The sequence below is a fragment of the Rhyacophila brunnea genome, unplaced genomic scaffold, assembly GCF_057557595.1.
Source record: "Rhyacophila brunnea isolate RB1 unplaced genomic scaffold, BYU_Rbru_1.0 scaffold_23, whole genome shotgun sequence".
NCBI lineage: Eukaryota > Metazoa > Arthropoda > Insecta > Trichoptera > Rhyacophilidae > Rhyacophila > Rhyacophila brunnea.
Genome location: NW_028232893.1, coordinates 30,518,350 through 30,540,816, shown reverse-complemented (window position 1 = coordinate 30,540,816; position 22,467 = coordinate 30,518,350). Strand labels below are relative to the sequence as shown.

The 22,467-nt window shown below is 34.2% G+C and overlaps 1 protein-coding gene across 1 annotated transcript; it reads left to right on the top strand.

Annotated features, from left to right (window-relative positions):
• The first annotated feature begins 17,068 nt into the window (after positions 1-17,068).
• On the top strand, positions 17,069-22,224 carry LOC147069850 (uncharacterized). The gene is made up of 3 exons (XM_085950366.1): positions 17,069-17,179; positions 19,567-19,776; positions 21,784-22,224. Exons 1-3 carry the CDS (start codon positions 17,138-17,140, stop codon positions 22,090-22,092), a joined length of 561 nt encoding a protein of 186 aa, XP_085806492.1. The 5' UTR covers positions 17,069-17,137; the 3' UTR covers positions 22,093-22,224.
• The last annotated feature ends 243 nt before the right edge of the window (positions 22,225-22,467 follow it).

Sequence of the window (22,467 nt, the reverse complement as noted above, 5' to 3'; positions counted from 1 at the left end):
AATTCTCAATCCGCAATAAAGAATACATTATGCTAAGAGTAAAATGAATTAAAACTATTAAGTAGTAGATAGAAACTGATTAAAATACCTCGTCTACGTTCTGTATACGTGTCTACGACAGTGCGTCGTCCAATTGTCCGGAGTCCAGTCGTCCCATTCCCATATAACGAGATCAGTTGTCAGAACGAATACGAACGCGTATCCTTGACAATTGTTTAAGTTTATCCCATATTTTTCCACACTTGAGATCGGTTGCCTGTTACTCCACACCCGTTAAGTATTTCATTTCCCTGATTTAACCCATTAGAGACAAGGTAGATTTTACATTATCATTTAAAAAGGGATACTGATTACTAAAATTATTGATATAACTCATTTAGTACTCAATCAATTCAAATAAATCTTTAAAATATTTATAGGTAGGTATTAAATTATTATATTATTTAAGTATATATATTTTAAGTAAATTTTCTGTACCAATGGATTCAATAAAACATGTCAAATACAGTTATCGCACCTCGCAACTAAACTGCCACAAGTCCAAATTTACGTGTTTTGAGTTAATTACTACGTTTCATTGTCTATTGTTCATAGTATATGTACCGAAAATTTCATATCTCTAAGTCACCAAATTCAAGTCAAAACTTTATTCAATATCTAAACATATTTCAAAAACACAGTACAAAAATGCGAAAGGTAAAAACTTCAAAGCTGATTTTCTCTGTTTGACGCTTATATGTGTTTTTTTTAGCCTTTTTATACCAAATGACAAGGTTAAAAGTCTATGATAGAATTAAATGATATAAGAAATATATTATACTAAAACCAGAGTTATATAACTATAATAGAACTCATCAACTTATTTCGAAGATAGAGGGCCATTATATGTTTTTTACTCTCTCAAACACCTCATACCTACCGAACTGATGATTATTTTGACAAATTTAAATAAAAAAAGATTTTATAAATCAAATTATTCCTAAAAATATATCGAACCATTGCCGACTTAAGTAGAAAGACGATATATTCACAACGACTGGTCCCACTTTTTCTGCCCCTCTCATTTTTGCCTAAGAATGACCTGTCATTTCCTGTCATTTTTCTATTTAGTGCTTATACTGACGCGTCTGTCGTGTTCATACAGGGAATGGTTTGATTTGAATAGATAAGTTACATGATAAATAATACACTAGCATTAACACACCTTCTACAAATGTAATGCATATATCAATGGTACCTACAGATTTTTTGGAAATCAATATTACGTGAAGGACTAGTCTGACTTTGACAGCTGATGAATAACAGGAATGTATACTATTTATAATTTATTAATATATTTGATTTGAGATTTTTTTATAATTATTCAATTTGAAACGAGAAAGGGTGAACCAATAAGTCAAGCAATCTGGGATCTGATTTTGACAGCTGAAAAGTGGACCAGTCGTTGCTTGTGCAAAACGATATGCTCAGGCTTTATTAATCTAAAGATGGCGCTGATTGGACTCTATATTACTAATAGGTACCATAATATGATAACTACATCTATTGTTAAGTAATTTCATCTTTGAAAAATTAATATATCATAAGAAAATGTTTGATTTTCACCATGGCTTCTCATAAGGCGAATGCTCTGCATACTTGCTTATTGGAAGCATCTAGCATAAAAATAAAGAGCTTACAATTTAATATACTTAACTTAAAAGTTACATTTTAATGTACATATTGTAATTAATCGAAAAAAACATTAAAAAGAACATTATTTTACAATGCCAAAGGCAAAATTACTATTTAAAAAAAACGTTATAAAATGTGAATATGTACGTTAATTAGGTATTAAGTTTCTATATTATATAGAAAATATCGTTGAATTATTTATAATGTTTTATAATTAATTTAAAAACAATTTCTTAAAAATGAAATTGTATTTGACTTTAAATTCTTTATATTTATATTTAATCTAGTTTTCTAATTCTAGTTGTCTTAAGCATATGGTGTTCAACCAATGTGTGCTGCCCGTGCTCACGTATGGCTGCGAGACGTGGACCCTCAACACGAGAGATGGCACAGCGAGGCATGGAGAGGTGTATGTTGGGCATCACGCAAAAGGACCGTTAGAGAAACGAATGGGTTAGGAAGCAGACAGGAGTACGCGATGTAATAGACGTTGCCAAACAGCTGCAATGGAGATGGGCGAGGCACATTGCTCGCTGGACAAATGTCGTCATCCAATGGTACCCAAAGGGCACGAAACGGCCACAGGGTCGCCCTAAAAGCCATTGGATTGACGAACTGATAAAGTTCGGTGGAGATACGTGGCAGCAAAGAACACAGGACCGAGAGAATTGGAAAAAGCTTGAGGAGGTCTTCATCCAGCAGTGGATTGACCCCGGCTGATGATGATGATGAATTTAGTTTTCATATATTATAATATGTTAATGTTATATTTGACTTAAATAAAAATAATTTGTCAGGTTCAGATTAAGGCCCCGATTGCTAAGTAGGCATCTCATTTTGAAAAAAGAACTCCTGATTATTGTATTAATATTCCAAAAATTCAAATCTACAGATTGCTTGGATAGACAGACTATGCTTACAAAGACAGCTCAAAGTCTTCATTTTCAAAGACTTGCGTTTATGCATTTACTCAACAATAAACCTTCATAATCTTATGGCGACGTTAACCAAACTTTAACCCATAAATTACTAATTATCTTTTAGCTAATTTTAGGATATGAACTTAAGTGATTTTACCACTATCTTTAAAAGAATTTTAAAAGCAAACAAGGGTTGAGATAAGGTAAGTTATTGTTCAAAGAATGCGCTGACTCGTATTATTATAATTGCTACCCCATTACAAGCGTAGAGTATTATTTCATTTGAAAATACAAAAAGCAAATAACCCTTAAGTCTTCAGCTTACCTTCGCATGAATAACTTAGAAATAAACATTACAAATACAATAATTTGATATAGTTATAATACATATTATAATACATTGATAAATAACGGGCAAGGGCCTCAAAACTCCCGTAAAAATACTGGGGCCTAGTATATTGTTATCCTATGAGATTTAATAGAATTTTTGATTCCCGAAATATACGGGTGTCTTGCTTGAAAACGATGTGGCCTTTATGATGTCTTAAATCCAAGATGGTGACCGTTCCAGATATTGATAAGACAAATATGACAATAATTGAGTTGGAAATAACCTTTTCATAATAAATAATTACAAGATAAAAAGAACTTTTTATATACCTACCACGTTTTTAAATTTTCTGTTGAATCATATAAACTTGACAATTCTAATGTATTAATACATACTTTTTGTACTTGATAGAAATACTGAATAAATATACAATACTGAAATGTCATTTTGACAATTTATATTGATTTCCATAGTAACGCAGGTATATATTAATAATTTAGTTGCTAGGACCCCCTTAGCAACCAATAATAGTGTTTTACTTTTTACGAATTATTTTCCGAAATAACTTTCCATACAAAACAGAATTAACTGAAAATGAATTCAATTCTGCTTAAAGATGGCTAAAAGTATTAAAAGAATGCATTTTCGTCGTGTTCTGATATATTCTAAAAGTTTCAAATGTCTAGCTAGTCGGGAAGTCAGTTAAAAATCTTCAATCGTCCAATAGAATTCTTGGACAAACAAGAAAAAAATTGTACTGGACAAACAAGAATACGAACTAATAAAAACGTGGAAAAAAATATCAAAACAGATCATAATGTGTTTCTTTATATCGTTATAATAATATGCTAAACGTTTGTTGAACACGTACATATAAAAGGTTTTAAAACGTTACTTACACCAATGGTTGAAAATTAAGAATTTGAGGTATCTGTTGGACGTAACTAAGTCAAGTAAGCCTTATATTATTTGCGTCAGAGACGGACGAAGAAGGAATCCTCACTCAGGGGAGAAGATATGATATGACGTTATATATAAAATATTATATAAAAAAATGGTGTGTGTACTTATGTACGCGCGATAGAAGCTATACTTCTTTGGCGAAACAAAACTTGTGATAAACTACATTCTTTGACTAGTTCTAAAGTTAAATTACACACTCAAGAAAAATGACCGCTTATTGGAACGCCGTTGGCTTATTTCTATAGACTTTAACTTATATTACAATATTATATAATAGTTTCTCGTTGTTTTTATTTTTAAAGTACCAACTGTCACTCTGACGTTTAATCGTTTGTTTACGTAAGGAATTGCAAATGGCCGACAATAATAAATTCGCTGCCTAGGCAACGGAACAATTCTAAACTATAATATTATACTGTATAATCGTCACGATTGCAGTATCATACTGTGGCGTAATGGTAGTGCGTTCGGCTGATAACCGAACAATCGGTGGATCGAATCCAATCGAGTGCGTTTTTTTTCGTGTGAAAAAATAAATTATGTGTTACATGCAATGACATTATTAATGGACAACGCACTCAATACAGTAGCTAGAAAGTAAATTCGCGCATAGCAATATTTGCACATGTATAGGTAGACGTCACGCATTTTCCATTATGCGATATCACGCATCGGGAATTTATAGCAATATCACTTTTATTGTAATGGCGTTAGAACAGTGTTTCTAGTGTCAATGTTCATTTGAGCGAACCCGTTCGAACCGAACCATTCTGCAGACCCGACAAAAACATCGGGAATTTATAGCAATATCACCTTTATTGTAATGGCGTTAGAACAGATTATGCCATTCGGCAGACCCGACAAAAAAGTGAGTGTCATTATTTTCTCAGATGCTTCGTCCATATTAATGTCATTGGTTACAATATGTCACACGCCAAAAATACATTCTGATCTGATTTCCCAAACGCGCCAAAAGAAGTATAACTTCAATATATTTATGTGGTTTACGAAATATCATGTGGCCAATGTGTGTCGTATTTCCCAAAATTTTAGCGAATCGCGGTAGATTGAGCATGAATCACTTTATTATAATAAAGCCTGTGGTGTGATTTTTTGACCATTGATTATTTTCGCGTGGCAACACTCGTCTTCAGGATATATTATATTGATTTATCAATCTCGCAGACTAAACATCCTTTCGTTTATTGCGATAAGAAGTCATTAAATAATTTCGCATTAATTATTAAATTGTAATATGTACATATTAGTTTGTAATACATTCCGTATAGTAACAAAACATGCAGGGAACTAGAAATATTATATTCAAATTTATATATTTTACGTACTGTGAATAAAATTGTGTAGATAGTATGCAATAATTATAAATTCAAGACTGTCACTACATGACATGATAATAAGTGGCAATGTGAACAATGGTGTAATACCCTAAAAGTGTACCTATCAGTGGAGGTAGGCTGTTAAGATTTGACACAAGTAGTGCACTTAACACCCACGGTGGCCGCGCGGGTTAAGCGTTGGACTATAACGCCGTGGGTCCCAGGTTCGAATCCTGGGTCTGGCAAGTACACATAATGTTTTTCAATCTCTGTGTGTCAGAGTATGGACCTAATAGGTTGAGCAAGTGGCTGACATCCATTTCTCGTAAAAACAAAATCTGTTAATACAAACCTCTACTCTGTGGAGGCCTATATGATCTTATTAGGATCGGACATGGTCGGAATGAATCAACTATCTTGATAGCATTTTGGAAAGTACCTAATATGTATTGTATATTAGTTACAGTGATATCCCTAGAGAAAATTCAGCTTCTAGGCAGCTCCAAAATGCCACCCCAGTTTTTTTATCATCCTTCCATGACTCCAATATTAAAGAAATGTGTTGTATGGATACATTACTTACAAAATATATACCGCTAAATCTAATTTAAATGATATCTCTGCTTCAATAGACAATATTACGAGTCCACGGGTTTCTGATACATTTAAATATACACCTGACAACTTTTAAAACTCGCGAGTAACAGGTAAAAATATTTAGATAAATTAATTAGGTAAGTATGTACCTACATATAATTCAAATATAATTTTCAAATCTGCACCTGTCATTGCTGGTTATCAAGGATGTGACGTCCAAGGACAACGAAAGTAAACCAAACATCGCAAACCCGATAAAAAAAATACAGTCCTGTAAACATTCTATGTTAATTAATACATTTTGTTTCCAACCCGCGACTTGAATTGTTTAATGTAGAAATATTTCCGTGATTATTAAGTTTAGGTACCTATTTCTATATTATATGCCTGATGATTCTTCTCGATTTGCCGCCCTTCGAGTAACTGCTGCCCTCAAGCGATGCTCAATCTGGCTATCACCACGGGACGTCACTGATTAGTAAGTTGAATACGAGTAGCAAGATGTCATCGAGATGTGGATGTCAGCCACTTGCTCAACCTATTAGGTCCATACCCTGACTCAAACACAAATCGAAAAACAATATGTGTACTTGCCAGACCCAGGATTCGAACCTGAGACCCACGGCGTGATAGTCCAACGCTTAAGCCGCGCGGCTCAAAGCATTGTAATAATTATGTCAAATATCCGAAATTTCCATCGCTCCAATAAACATTGTGTACAAGATTATTAAATATTAGGTTTGCAAATATTTGCGGTAATTTTTTGCCAATTGTGAAAATACTATATCATACGACCTTTATCATTCATTGCCAAAATCATAATATTGAATGATTATTAACACAACTTTCGTATTTACATTCAATCGAGTCACTGTCAATTCACAAAAAAATCGGACACTGTTATAAAGACGCTGGTTACGTTTCTCTCTCGGCTCTACGAAATATGTCTCCTGAAGTTCTTTAGTAATATAGCAGAAATATAAAACAACATTTTAGAAAGGCTCACCGTTAGCAGAAAGATCGAGAGGTGACGTGTGATAGTTACATGTAAATTATACCTAAAACATTTCACCGTGGCGCAGTTCGCCGTGAGCTTTCTTATCGGAAAAAGATGAATGTATACTATACGGTCATCCGATTCAATATGAACATTAATTCAATTTTGATGGATGATTTTGGCAAAATTCTTGAATTCAAGAATGAATACCTAACCTAACAATAAATCCAGTATATCGGCTATTTAAAAAAATTGTTTGCAGCTGGCTTCTTGTAAAGTGTAAACCGACAAAAACCGTTTTTTTATTTAGACATGAATTTTATGTCAGTACTACAAGACCCAGACGTTGGACAGCAGTGGCGAAGGGTAGAGGTAGGCTGTTAAGATCAGGTCTCAAGTTCAATGCAACATCGGTTTCTTGGATCAGACCATTTTAAATTCATCTGAGAAAATACCTATTCGATATAGCATTTACCAAGTACCGGCATGGCACACGTGTGCATCATGCATCAATCGCATTCTTCATCTTATTTGTATTTGTTGAATAATCGTGAATTTTGCTGTCCCGCGCGGACAATCTACTGGCAACACTGGTACTACCTACACACAATGAAGATGTATCCGTTCATATTATAACACGTATACGGAAACTTGTACGTATGCAGTTTGCCGTATCACACTTCACCATGAAATGATGTATCGTAAATATAATATGGCCGTATGTTAAAGACTATCCCGCCCATCTCCATTTCAGCTGTTTGGCAACGTCTATTACATCGCGTACTCCTGTCTGCTTCCTAACCCATTCGTTTCTCTTACTGTCCTTTCGCGTGATGCCCAACATACACCTCTCTATGCCTCGCTGTGCGCCTTTGGATATCTCTCGTGTTGAGGGTCCACGTCTCGCAGCCATACATGAGCACGGGTAGCACACATTGGTTGAACACCCTACGCTTAAGACATAACGGTAGGTCATTCTTGAAGATACTATTCAGACGTCCGAAAGCACTCCATCCCAGCTTTGTTCTGCGAGTAATTTCATCGTGCATGCTTTCGTCTATGGGCACCTGCTGTCCAATATAGACGTAGCTGCTGACTTGCTGGAGGTGGGTGTCATTGATACAGATAATCGCAGGGTCCGAAAAGCAGTTCCTCATCACTTTTGTCTTTGAGACTTGTTGTTTGTTGAGAGAGTTCTTGTCGGTTTACGCGTTACAGGAAGCCAGCAGCAAACAAATGTTAAAAATAGACACTGGCTTATTTGTTAGGTTAGGTTGGGTTTGGTTTTCATTCTTGAATTCATGAATTTTGCCTAAATCAGCTATGAAAATTGAATTAATGTTCATATTGAATCTAATAAAATTGGAGACCGTATAGTTAGTACCGATACGGTCATCTCTTTCCGAAAAGAAAGCTCACGATGAACTGTGCCACGGTGAAATGTTGCACGTACAATTTACATGTAACCATTATAACAATGTCAAAAAATGCCTAGGTAACGTATGTAAGTAATTGATATTAAATACATTCTACTGGTAGTAAAATATTATACCTGTCTTAATAATAATTCACATTTACACATTCACATTCACATTTTAAGTCCCGCTTACTATCTCGCCGAACTAAAAGCACTCTTTACAAGACACTTGTAAAGCCAGTGCTCACCTACGCATCGGAAACCTGGACATTAACTCTGCGAAATGAACGCGCCCTGAACATCTTTGAAAGAAAAATTCTCTGCCGTATATATGGACCGATCAGGGATGGCACCAATTGGAGGAGAAGATATAATGCTGAGCTCGACGGACTGTACGAAGATTGCAGCGCAGTTCAATCAATTAAGATTGGGAGACTGCGATGGCAAGGTCATGTGCACCGTATGAATGACAATGAACCGGCAAAGAGAGTGATGTCCAGCAATCCAATAGGACGTAGAAGAAGAGGGAGGCCAAAGATTCGCTGGTTAGATGGAGCTGCCAGTGACTGCCGTATTCTGGGGGTACCAAATTGGAAAGCGGCCACACTGGATAAGGACATGTGGAGGGAGCTGTTGGAGAAGGCCAGGACCCACACCGGGTTGTCGCGCACCTGATGATGATGATAATTCTAATAATAATTGGGTACCCAAGTACCTATCCACTTATTTACCTAACTACTTATTTTTATTTAAGTACATAAGTCCTATATTATTATGTAGATAGTCATCGTAAAACTACCCTTCACTTAAGTAGTATTTTAAGCCATCTTAGAAAGTGATAAAACTGCAGAAAGCTATTACTTTAGAAACCCATTACAATTTGAATAGTAGGTATAATACAAAGGTACGAGCACTATCTATTCTTTTCTAAAAGGGTTCAAATGTGCACAGTTCGGGGACATGTTTATTAACAAAAATAACGCTTAAAAGTTACTTAAACAATTTTACTTGGTAAATAACATTAACTACTAACTGTCCATATTATAAAATAAATAATAGAACTAGGTAAGCATAGATAAAACTGATAAGGGATTGTTTTCTCAAAATCTACAAGACATAATGGATTGAACTATCGCGAATATAATCGTGTATATGCCAAACAATACAAAATCCACTTAAATAAAAATTTAACATAGTTTATCTGTAGATCAGTCGTTTTCGTTTAACTTGGTTTTAGATTTTTAGTAGGTATTGTAAGCATCGGCCTATAGTGTCGTGAGTCCCAGGCTCGAATCCTGAGTCTGACAAATACACATTGTTTTTCAATTTGTTGTCAGAGTATGGACCTAATAGGTTATGCAAATGGCTGACATCCGTTTCTCGTAAAAACAAAATCTGTTAATAAAACTTCCACTCTGTGGAGGCCCATATGATCTTATTAGGATCGATTTAACTAATCGTTCCGTCTCGCTGGAGCAAACCCCCTTTGTAGTTTACCAAGTATAAATTAAAGCGCATTCCCGGAGTATAGACCGATTGAAAATGAAGTAACTTTTAGTGTGCAAATCGCACTAACTGAAAGTGTAGTATGACTAATAATCCGTTATAAAAAATAGCACCATGTCGTGTTTTGACATAGTCATCGTTTACGACAGCGGTGCCCAATCTTTTGGCCTCGCGGACCACTAAACTCAAAACCTTGAATCCGCGGACCACTACCACGTATTTTTTCCACACTTGTTAAAAATTTGATATGTCAATATAATGACAAAAGAACTATACTTAATTCAACTACAATACTTAATACAATTCTTTTGCCATATCCGCCCCTTAACTGGTGCATATGAACACCACGCGGCGCCTCCAAGAATCCCTGTCGCTCGCCAGTCTTCTTGCTTCATTCCAGGTTAAACCAGCATCCCGTAGCTCCGCCGTATACACTCTGTATTTAGCGGCCTTCCAGGACGCCGGAATCCGGTCGGCTTGAAGAACAAGCAAACCAGGTTGAAGTTCTCTTCTGGTATCCGCAGCACGTGGCCGAGCCAGGTCATACCCACCGCACACCCATTATTCGTCAGTAAAAAAATCGATACAATTATTAAATTAATATGAATTCTACGTCGACACAGAGGTGCATAAAAGATTAATTACTACAGGTAACAGAAAGATAATATAGCCGCCAAACAATTTATTATTCACCTACCTAAGTATAAGAAAAGTATTGTATTGAATGAACAGTATGTATAGCGTTGGCGAAAATTCGCTTGAATAAGTCCCAGGGAACTCAGAAATAATGGGAACTGAAATACACAACTGGTAAAGCGATAGCAGGTAACCGACTCGAGTAAGGAAGAATCCGTGTTAAACTTACACTCGTGTCAAGAATACGTTTTACGTCGAATACTGAAAACTGCTCTCGGTTTATGCATTTACGCTCATTTAATGTTGGTGTATTACACACACTATTGCACGTGCATAATGCGTGTTTCATTTTCGTAGGACACTCACACATTCAAAAGCCTGCTTCACCATGCGGCGTATTGAATATAGCCTATCGGTATTCTATTTATTTTCTGTTCTGTGATAAGTCCAGTAAAATAAAACAAAAAACGAAGAATACACTGAAAATTTCTAATAAATATGAAAATTGAAAATATATTCAAATTACTCTGCGGACTACCAAAATTCTCTCACGGACCACCGGTTGGGGACCGCTGGTTTACGACTCTCGGAATTAGCTTACATTTTATGGACATGCTAACATATAATCGCTACATCTTTTTATTTAACATAATCCGTGTATCACAGATAAACGTGTGAACATAGAAGCGTGTAGTACCTATATCGCATGCATTGTGCTGTTACTTCTTCCACACGGAACGTTCTTTTAGACTTTAGGCTTTTTAGAGTGTATCATAATTCAACATTTTGGATAAGGTGACAGCAAGAATATCCGCGAAAGAGCAGCATTGGTCACCATAATTCCTTTTGCGACAACATACCTATGCGAAACAATATAATATAATATATGTTATTATCTGATAAAACTAAATATAAAAAAAATATTCATAAATAATTAATATTTGTAGAGCCCATGAACATGCCCTGTTTTTCTGTAGGGGTTTTTCTTACCGTAGCCAGAATGTATCAGTTTTTAGACGCTGGTGATTCGCCATGCACCCGCCTCTATCTGCTACAGCATGCTGCATTGCCTAGGGACCCCCGAGGAGAGGTTAGAGGTAGGATTTGTTGGCAGAGCTACTATGGATAGTCGACATACTCAGCATTTCAAATGGAAGCACACCTGATCTGGCATCAGGCATACCCCACTCATATCAAGCTTTGGTCCTCATTTACGTGGCTGGGACATGTATTCCGGATGCCACCAAAGAGTGCGACACTTCATACCCTAGTGGAACAGTCTCAAGGATTCCGTACCCGGCCCTCCCTCACTCTGCAGCGGTACCACAAAAACGATCTACGCGCTGTAGGTCTGGAATGGCGGAAGGTGCAAGAGTTGGCGATGGATCGAGGGAAGTGGCGCAAACTTGTGCTTGCGCTATTCCCCAATGCTGGGTCGTGATAGGGTGAAAGAAAAATAAATATGTATGGTTCTACTGAAACATTTCGCGGCCCTCGGAGAAGCTCTACGCCCCCCAGGGGACCGCGACCTATGAGTTTGGAAAGCACTGCAGTATCAAACCGAGCATTCGATTATTATGTTTTAATTGCGTTTGCAATATTTGATTATTGAACGTGCGATAAAATTAATCAATTCTTCCGAAGAAATTAACTGTAAATGATTATTTCAGATAGACAAATTTGTAATATGATAAATAATAACGTCATAATGTTTTGATTTACTGTGGAAACAAGGAAAAGAATATTAACCACCCATATCTCTGTTATCAAAATATTTTAAATATTACTTTATCTAAACATCACAATTAATTATAAATGATGATTTATTGTTCACTAACAATCACCCACGGCTTCGTCTGCGTGAAATACGGAAAGAAAAAGAAAACATATAATTATACCAATGAAGAAATAGATAGGTTTGTATTATTAATTATTCTGTTTCAGGTGCTTCTTAAATCCGTAGATAAGGGAATATTTTAACCATCACAGACATCAGTGGCGAGGGGTGGAGGTAGGCTGTTAAGTATTAATATTACATAAATATTGCACACTAAATTCATACTCACGATGACCGAACGGTTACTGCGTTGGCTTATAATGTCAAATCCTAAGTCTGCAAACTCACATGTTGTTTTTCAATGTGTGCTTGTAGAATGTAGACCTAATAGGTTGAGCACAGTGGCGACGGGTGGAGGTTGGCTGTTAAGATTCGACATAAATATAGCACACCAAACTTTGTTAGCCATACTTATTTGTTTTCATTTAACTAAGAATCCAATTTTCAGGCTGGTTAGTTTTTAAAATTCAAAATAGTGCACACTTTTTTAGTCATACATACTTATTTATTTTCGTTGAATTAAGAATACATACTTGTTGTTTAGTTTTTTTAAATTCATTACGCCCTGCCCATCCAAACCGTAATCAATAAAAAAATATTCCTCTACATACAAAATATCTAAACATTATGTTTAATTGTATAATTTAGGTATTTTAGAGGTAAATGAATATTTTTTGTCTATTGTCTACTATGGCTTAGAGCAGGGTTTAATTGAAATTTTCAACATAACTAACACTATCTACACATTGCAGTCTTATTCCAATAAAAACAAATACTTTTGACTGACAAAATTTAGTGTGCACTATTTATGTCATATCTTAACAGCCTACCTCCACCCCACTGGCGAATGGTGGAGGTAGACTGTTAAGATCCGACATAAATAGTGCACACTAAACTTTGTCGAACATTTGTATGTGTTTTCATTGAACTAAGGCTACTATATGCAGATATTTTTGATAAATTTTTATTTAAGCCCTGCGTAAACCAAGCCATATTTGATAATAGTTTTCTATTTACAAAGTATCTTAAATTATGCTATTAAATCATACATAGTTTTAGATATTTTATATAAGATATTTTATATAAGAATCTTTTTTATCTCTTGTGGTTTGGGCAGGGCTTAATGAATTTAAAAAAAACTAACTAACACAATATGTATTTTTAATTCAACAAAAAGAAATAAGTGTGACTGAAAAAGTGTGCACTATTTTTGCCGGATCGCACATAACACGTAAACTATTAGGTATGATTTGATTTAGACAGGGTTTATTCAAATTTTAAAAAAAACTAACCAACACTATCTACAAATAATTATTGTAGTCTTAGTTCAATAAAAACAAATACGTATGTCTGACAAAGTTTAATGTGCACTATTTATATAATATTTTAACAGCCTACCTCCACCCTTCACCACTGACGGTCATTATTATATTTATATTAAAATTGATACAATGTATTGATAAAATTGATTATAGATTTTAAATAATAACACGTTGAACTGATTATTTTCGGTAATCTTTGACCCATGATTCTAACTTTGGCTTACGTTGATTTCTCGTATGGCATACCTATGGAAAGTTATGCAGGGCTTTATTGGGGGGTCTAGGACGATTTGGCGTCGGACAACTGGACGCCACGCAATTCGAAAATAAATAGACGTTACGTACTTATAGGTACTTTTTAAAAAAGTATTTAATATTATTATTTATATTTAAATTATCATATTATGATATAATAGTTGGTGAGAATTTAAAAATGCACACGTAAATAATGATTTAAACGTGAATATGTTTAACATTACGTTAAGAGTATAATGAATTAAAACTAATAAGTAGTAGATAGAAACTGGTTAAAATTCCTCGTCTACGTTCTGTGTACGTGTCTACGACAGTGCGGCGTCCAATTATCCTGGTGTCCAGTTGTCCCATTCCCGTATTGGGTGATTAAATTTAGACATATGTATGAAAATGTAATATGTTATAATATGTATTTTATTTATTGGGGATCGAACCCAGCATATATCATGAGCACTAATTTAATGCATTATCAAACTAACTAGAGCAGTGTAAAATCTAGAATGTAGGTAAACATAAGATAGGACGTATAATATCTAATAAGTCAGAAGTCGGCAACATTATTTATACATTTTTTTTAAATTTTCTAAGGATACATTGATTTATAGCATCACGCGAAAGGGCCGTAAGAGAAACGAATGGGTTAGGAAGCAGACAGGAGTACGCTATGTCATAGACGTTGCCAAACAGCTGAAATGGAGATGGGCAGGGCACATTGCTCGCCGAAAGGACGGCCGCTGGACAAATGCCGTCATCCAATGGTACTCAAGGGGCACGAAACAGCCACAGAGTCGCCATAAAAGCCGCTGGATTGACGAACTGATAAAGTTCGGCGGAAATACGTGGCAGCAAACGACACATGACCGAGAGAGTTGGAAGAAGCTCGGGGAGGCCTTCATCCAGCAGTGGATTGACCCCGGCTGATGATGACGATGGTATCATCATCACTGCTGGATAATGGCCCACCATTGCTCCTTTCAATCTACTAGGTCGCTAATTCGTCACTGTCGCGTACCTACATCTGCCGAACTGTATTAGTTCGTTTATCCAACGGGTTTTCGGGCATCCCTGTAGTCGTTTAACGGTTTTACACTTGCTGAGCGACATGTACAGCCTATTGCCAATTCATCTGCCTAGCGATCTCTATTACATCGGGTAATCACGTCTGCTACCTTACACATTGGTTTCTTTTGTGGTCTTTCCGCGTTATGTCCAACATGTATTTTTTCCATTCTCAGCTGCGATTACTATTACCTGGTATAATAGCAAACATCGGTTGAACATTTTTACGTTTGAGACACAATGTGAGGTCACTTTAGAAGACACTATCCAAGCCAGTTCGGTTAAGGCTATACTTCGGCAGATGCATGGTCTAAAAAGATCATGACTAGGCGATGCGCGGATTGTGCAAATGACGCGAGCCGAACGAAATATAATTTGTCATAAAAATTCAACATGCGTCCTTTTAATGTTATGTTTATTATTATATTCGTATTAATAATAGTATATTCATTGACATGTTTTCTTTTTCAAGTACATGCGGAACGTTTTTTAATCATCTTTACAAGATTTAAGAATATATTCCTCCGACGCCATCACAAAACAAATTGTCGTGCTCACACCTCGACTGTCAGTCTCCAATTGGCAACGACTGCGAAATTTCGTTCTACCTACTGTTGAAAATTATTTGCCTTTTCACTTATGTATGCTCTTAAACGTGGCGTCAGCTGAATGCAGAACTGTTCTAACTCACTTTTGATTTTTTTTATAAGGAAGTTCTTTGAAACAACCTAACTGAATAAAATTATTTAAATATTTGTTTAAGTATATAAGTAATAAATAACTTAAATAGGCTGTCTCAAGTTACGTAAAATATTGCAAGTGTGAGTTAGAATATTCTGCATTCCGCTGAAGATTTGTATTTGTTCATTAATTAGCCGCCCCTGTGCAACGCATGGCCTTCTACCCCCACGGGATGTCACTGACCTGTGGCCTCTTTTACTAGGTCAGACCATCATGTAGAAGAAGTTAACCATCTTTCACACCGAGCCATCAAATTATAGTTTTCTCTATTGGCAATCTGACCAAAGAACTTGTTAAATATCTCTCTGGAGACATGATAACATATTATAAAAGAATTTTTGATAACTTAGAGATGTTTATTCTCTTTTCTGTCGATGGAATCCTTAACTTCCAAGACCACATCTCAAACACTTTAACTTTATATGCCTACTCGCAACTAGGGATCCCGAGCTATTTTCGATACCTATGAATCCCGGGATTGAAACATAATCCCGAAGCTTTCGGGATTGATTTTTTTATCAATTTTTATGGAAAATAAAATAAAAACGAAAATACAACAGAAACAATACTTTTAATAACAAATAACTACATTAGAAATAAACTGAGTTTGAATAAAGTTTGATTTATACCCATGTGTAAGTTGCCGATTCATTTTATTTTTTCACATAAATTAATAAAAATGAGAAAAGTTGGAAAAAGACAATGCTTCGCACTATTAACAAAGTAATTCCACCATGATCTCATACGTTTTACGGCAGTTTCATATTAAATTTGGCTGACTAATTAGATTTATGAAGTGGAAAGGCCATAAGTACATCATGATTTGCTTTACTATTTTAAATCTCGCTAACCCATTCATTAAGTCTTTACTATCAGAAACAGCAATCTCATATTAAATTCACATTATTACTTATATTACAATATTATTTACTCCATTAAACTTATGCATTTCCAAGATTGAACGTATACAATATTAACAATAAATGTCTTAAATAGTATAAATTATACTATCCCGGGACTGGTCCCGGGATTGTCAAATTGTAATCCCGAAATCCCGGGATCAGAATTTTGGCTCGGGATTGGATTCCCTACTCGCAACTCCAGGAGGTTTAACCAAGTTATATTTAATATGGTACCACTATTCCACAATTTGTGCAAGTCTGTTTATACATTCCTCATTTTTGTTTGTCAAAATACTAAGTCGTATTAATTCTTCATGTAAACGGTAGGCATTATTAAAATAAAATTTATTAATAATCTTTACCGTACATTTAATGCAAGTCACGTCAAATAAGAACTTTACTCCGATGACAATAATATAATTATTAACAAACACGAAACAATAAATTAATACTTTTATCAAAGTGTGCCACTGGCCGTCCAAAGGTTCTGCACCACGGCGTCGACATAGGATCAGCGCGAAGCGACGCTATCTTCGACCCATAATATAAAAGCTGAAACGTCCGAGGAGAAATCATTCAGTGAACATCATCAGTCCGAGTCAGTCATTTGTCCAGTGAACAGCACATCACCAAATAATTCAAAATGTCGATCAAGTTCGTCGTCCTAGCCGTGTGCTTCTTCCAGGTAAAGAAACAATTACAATTATTACCCCTGAATTCAGATTTTTTTTACATAATTCGATACTTTAGTTCAATAGGGAAACAACTCAAAATACCTTGTTCTTAGTTTAAAAATTTGCACAGATTCTCATTTAAATTTTAAAACCTTTACTTTTTAAGTTAATGTGTTTAGTTTTTATTTAGTGCAAATATGTTCAATTTAGCAATGCTTAATGAAATTTTACAGTTTAACCATTAATCAGGCCAGATATTCCCATTTAAATTGAATTATTGATTCATCCCGGAAAAGATTATTCGATTTTATGACTAGTTGAACAAATTATTAATTTTTTATTGAATTATACATTGAATCGAATAAATTGAATTAACTCAAATCCTTGAAATTTTGAGTTGATTTCCTATAGAATTAAGGTATCGATATAACTTTTACACTGAGAATGTACAGACACAGTCATAATTGAAATGCATTACAACTAATAATTAATTATAACTATCAACATTTTATACAACATATTATTTACAAAACTGAGATAGCTAATTATTTATCATAAGTTTCACTGTTTCTTATAATATGTATGCAATACTGCCCTCTTAAAATGGAAAAGTCCCAACTCCCATTTTTGTCATAATTAAATTAATGTAGAGATTTTTTTCACTATATTTACAAGACTGCTTGCCAAAAATATAAATACCACTTTTTCACAATTAAAAAAAACTATTTGAATACATATCCGATGGCATTGCTTTTGGAAACCGACGAAACTGGTCCTATTCATTATTGAATTAAGTTAAATAATATAGTATATTTCGTATAGTTTATTTTAATTACATAATAATATATATTCAATAGTACTTACCAAAACTATAAAATGAGTTAATTTCACATCTTTTTAAAAATATATTTGATTTCACTACTGAGTCACTTTATAAACGGTCGAAACCGGTCTTGATCATTATTAAATTGAACAAATTAAATACATATATATACTATACTTATTTAATATTTTTTGTTAATAGTTTAATTATACATGTTTTTATCGTTTTATGAATGTATTTGCTGTGAAATGAGCATTTTTTAAATCAAAAATTAATCATTTATCTCTTAATCACCTTATAATATGAACGTAGGGTTATTGGTTTGAAGAAGGTGTAATAGCCATATTGTATAATATGTTTACAAACATTTAAATGTAATGTTACTTATTTAATTTTCATTTTCAATTTATGTTTATACGGTTACGTCGCTTGACTGTCAATGTATACAATGGACGCTTAAATTATATATTATATTCATTTAATTACATATTAAAATTAATTGATAATATTATATATATTTTTTTAAAGAGTTAAATGCGGTTTGTGCTTAACACACAAGAAATTGTTTAAATTTTATACTATTAGGTACCAGTTTCGTTTACATTGAAAACATTTTCGAGTATTATATTCATTATTATACTATGCTTACATAAAATACTTACCGATCGTCAACCATACATATATTATTTTTGTTAATTATTAAGATTTATAGTGCAGTTGTAAAACATCAATTGTCAATTTTGAAAATAATATACTATTAGAAAAATAAGTGATGTTTCTTTGTTTCAAGCGTAAATTATTGGTTTTGACGTTAGTTTCCTTTTTAATCGTATTATATGTTCAGATTGGAACAACATTTCCATTTTTATTAGCCACAGTTACAATAAATATGAGCGAAATGAAATTGCATGTTTATCGACTTGTGTCATTATGTTGTGTAAAATTACCTATATAAATGCCCTTAAGTTCGACAATTTACATATTTTGAGTTAACTACGGATTATGTGTCTATATAATAAATATGTATGCTAGAAAAAAATCAAGTCATCCGATTTATAGAACATGCACATAGAGTACAAATAAATTAGCATTATGCCTTATTTTAGAGGGCGATAATTAGAATTACTCCATAACATGATATCGAGACTTACCAACTTTTGGCAGTAGCCCACCATATTATAATATATTGTGGGATGTTGACCAAATGTGGACAAATCGATTTTTTAAAAATAGATATTTCAAATATTTAGCTCGTTATAATGAACACGTTAAGTGTTACAAATTATGCTTTACTACATATTTTGCAACACCAGATATTAATTTATTGGTTTTAAGAACTCATGAAAAAAATGACTAATAAGTACATTATGTAGATAGTGCGATAGTTCATCTTTTTATACATGTTATTTGTGTAGTTATGGATATTTTATATTTGCACAAAACACGGTAAATATTAGTCACGCATATTCACGTAGATAATAGGTATTATTAACTCTATATATATCTGAAATTGCTTTGTATTGTAGTACCTAGTTGATTATTTATAATATAATAATTGTTAATTATTTTTAACAGGCGTCCCTCGCCGGAAGAGTGGTCCGTGAAGATGGTACCCAGCTCGCAGACCTTTCCAAGCAGACCACCGATTTTCTGGCTCTGTTGGGCACACAGTTCAACCAAGTGGTGACCGCTAAAGACAACACACAGCTCCAAGAAATCCTCCGCAACAACACCAACACCCTGGCCGGAAGAGTCAGCGAGATCGCCAAGAGCCTTCAGGAACAGGTAACAACGCAGTCTTATTGCTATACAAATTGTCTGTCAATAGAATTTTTCAAGAGCAAATCAGTCAAGATATGTAATAATTAGTAACTATGTTTTTTTTTACGAATTATGGTTAGGTTGGTTTAAAACGATCGCATACCTAACCAATATTCAAATAATCAATATTGAATAGTGATAAAAAGCACTGTTTTGAGTGATATTACCTATCATCGCCTATTTCACAATCAGGTGTAGTTAAATACATGATTGCTAATTTGATGATTGGCCAGCGACCAAATTTTAATAAATAGTAATGCTGGTTGTGTGGCTTAAGCGCCGGTCAATAGTATCGAGGGTCCCAGGTTCGAATCCTGTGTCTAGCAAGTACACGTACAAGTACAAGTTTATGGTTTGGTTTAGGCAAGGCTTAATGAATAACCAACACCACCAATATATATTTGTAATTCAACGAAAACAAATAAGTATGACTGAAAAAAATGTGTACTAACTTTTTCGAGTCGCCCATATCATAGTTAAACTATTATGGTTTGGTTTAAGAAGGGTTTAATTGAATTAAAAAAAACTAACCGGTACCATCTGCAAATTGTATTATTAGTTCAATGAAAATAAATAAGTACGACTGACTGAGATTAGTGTGCACTATTTATGTCGAATCTTAACAGCCTACCTCCACCCCTCGTCACTGCTATCTGCTGTAGTATACATTATCATATATTCATTAAAACGCTGTATGCAAAACTTTAACTAGTTACTTATAAATTAATTATCACACCACATTAAAAAATATAATTATTATTAAATCAATTTCTGATAACGCCAATAAGTTAATGAATTCAATGCCAAAGTAATCAAACATTGATACGGTTACCTACCACATCATTAATCATTATAAATATTAAAAAAATAATGCACCACTTATTTAATATGTAATAATTAATCTTCTCATTTATGATAATTAATTTTTTCTTAGAAAATTATATCTCAAGCATAAACTTTGACCTTTTTTTAAGAAACTCAGTGAGAGATTCTCTTCTTAGAAATCAATCCATATCATTTTTTTTTATTAACAATTTATCTCAGTATGTATATTTGTTTAAAATTCATTATCGGTGTCAATAATTTTGACATTGCATAATAAATAATTACAAGATAAAAATAACTTTTTATATACAACGTTTTAAAATTTTCTGTTGAATTATTATGCTCAATATGTTCAAACTTGTACTTGATGTGAAGTAAATGAAAAACAAACAAACAAATATAGAATACTGAAATGTCATTTTGATTTCCATAGTAACGCACGTATATATTAATAATTTAGTTTCTAGGACCACCCACTTAGCAACCAATAGTAGAGGATTGGATTACGGATTTCTTACGAAATAACTTTCCATGCAAAACAGAATTAACTGAAAATGAATTCAATTCTACTTAAAAATGGCTAAAAGTATTAAAATAATGCACTGGCATCGTGTTCCGATATATTCTAAAAGTTTCAAATGTCTAGCTAATCGGGAAGTTAGTTAAAAATCGATTGCAAGATTTGTACCGGATAAACAACCACCGGACAAATAAGAATACGAGCTAATAAAAACGTTGTAAAATACATAAATTAAAACGCGTTACGGATATTTTCATGGTTGATGATTAGCGTCACTTCTCATAATTGATATCGTCATCAGGCGGGGTCGATCCACTACTGGATGAACCTCCCCTATCTTTTTCCATTATCCTCGGTGTATAGTTCTACTCTGCCATGTAGGTCTACCGAACTTTACGAGTTAGTCTATCCAACGGTTTCCAGTCCATCTGTAGTCGTGTAGTGCTTCTTGGGTACCACTGTATGATAGAATTTATCCAGCTCATCTATTCTATACACAAGACTGCTGTCAGCCGCTACGTCACCTATCGAGGATAGCTTTTTATCGAAGTATATCGATTGATATTAAATTTCACTTATTAAAATATATACAACTTGTATCTATAATTTGCCTTTCTTCTTTCCAGTTGGGATCCACCACCGGAGAAGTCAGCACCGTCGTCGGCCAGGTCGTCGCCAAGCTGAACGAGACCATCACCAACCTTCAGACCGAGAATCCCGAGATCACCAATATGGTTAAGGAATCCCAAGACAAGCTCCAAGAAAGTTTGAAGACCGTCGTCGACGAATTCGACAAGGTCACCAAGTCCCTGCAGGAAAACAGCAAAGGAGTCCAGGACGATCTTAGCAAACTGACCAAGAAGGCTTACGACCAGGTCTTGCAGACAGCCCAGACCATCCAGAAGGACATCCATGAAGCTGCCAACAAGGCTTGAGGATTTAGTTGTCTACTACTTTAACTCCTGAATGAAAGCGTGTGATAATAATGCCTCTCGAATTATTTAAAAAAATGAATGAATATTTGTGATAAAAGTGTTTTCATTGAATAAACAAAACTGGAAAATCAATATTTTGTATAATTTTTAATTACCTACCTACCTACTTACCTACTAGACAGTTTCGAAGACTCCATACTAGTGGATTATTTTAGAACACACCTTTTGAAGACATAATAATTATTATAAAGAAATAACAAAAACCTAAAAACATTTCATAAGTTAAAAAATACAAACCATTAACAGAGATACTTATATTAATTGTGTAAGCAGCATTCACCCGTCTCTAATAGGATTTACATTGAGCCATGGTGT

Coding starts and splice junctions, on each gene's coding strand:
- LOC147069850 (XM_085950366.1), top strand. CDS start 17,138: ATGTCGATCAAGTTCGTCGTCCTAGCCGTGTGCTTCTTCCAG. Junction 17,180..19,566: donor TAGCCGTGTGCTTCTTCCAG/GTAAAGAAACAA, acceptor TATTTTTAACAG/GCGTCCCTCGCCGGAAGAGT. Junction 19,777..21,783: donor CCAAGAGCCTTCAGGAACAG/GTAACAACGCAG, acceptor TCTTCTTTCCAG/TTGGGATCCACCACCGGAGA.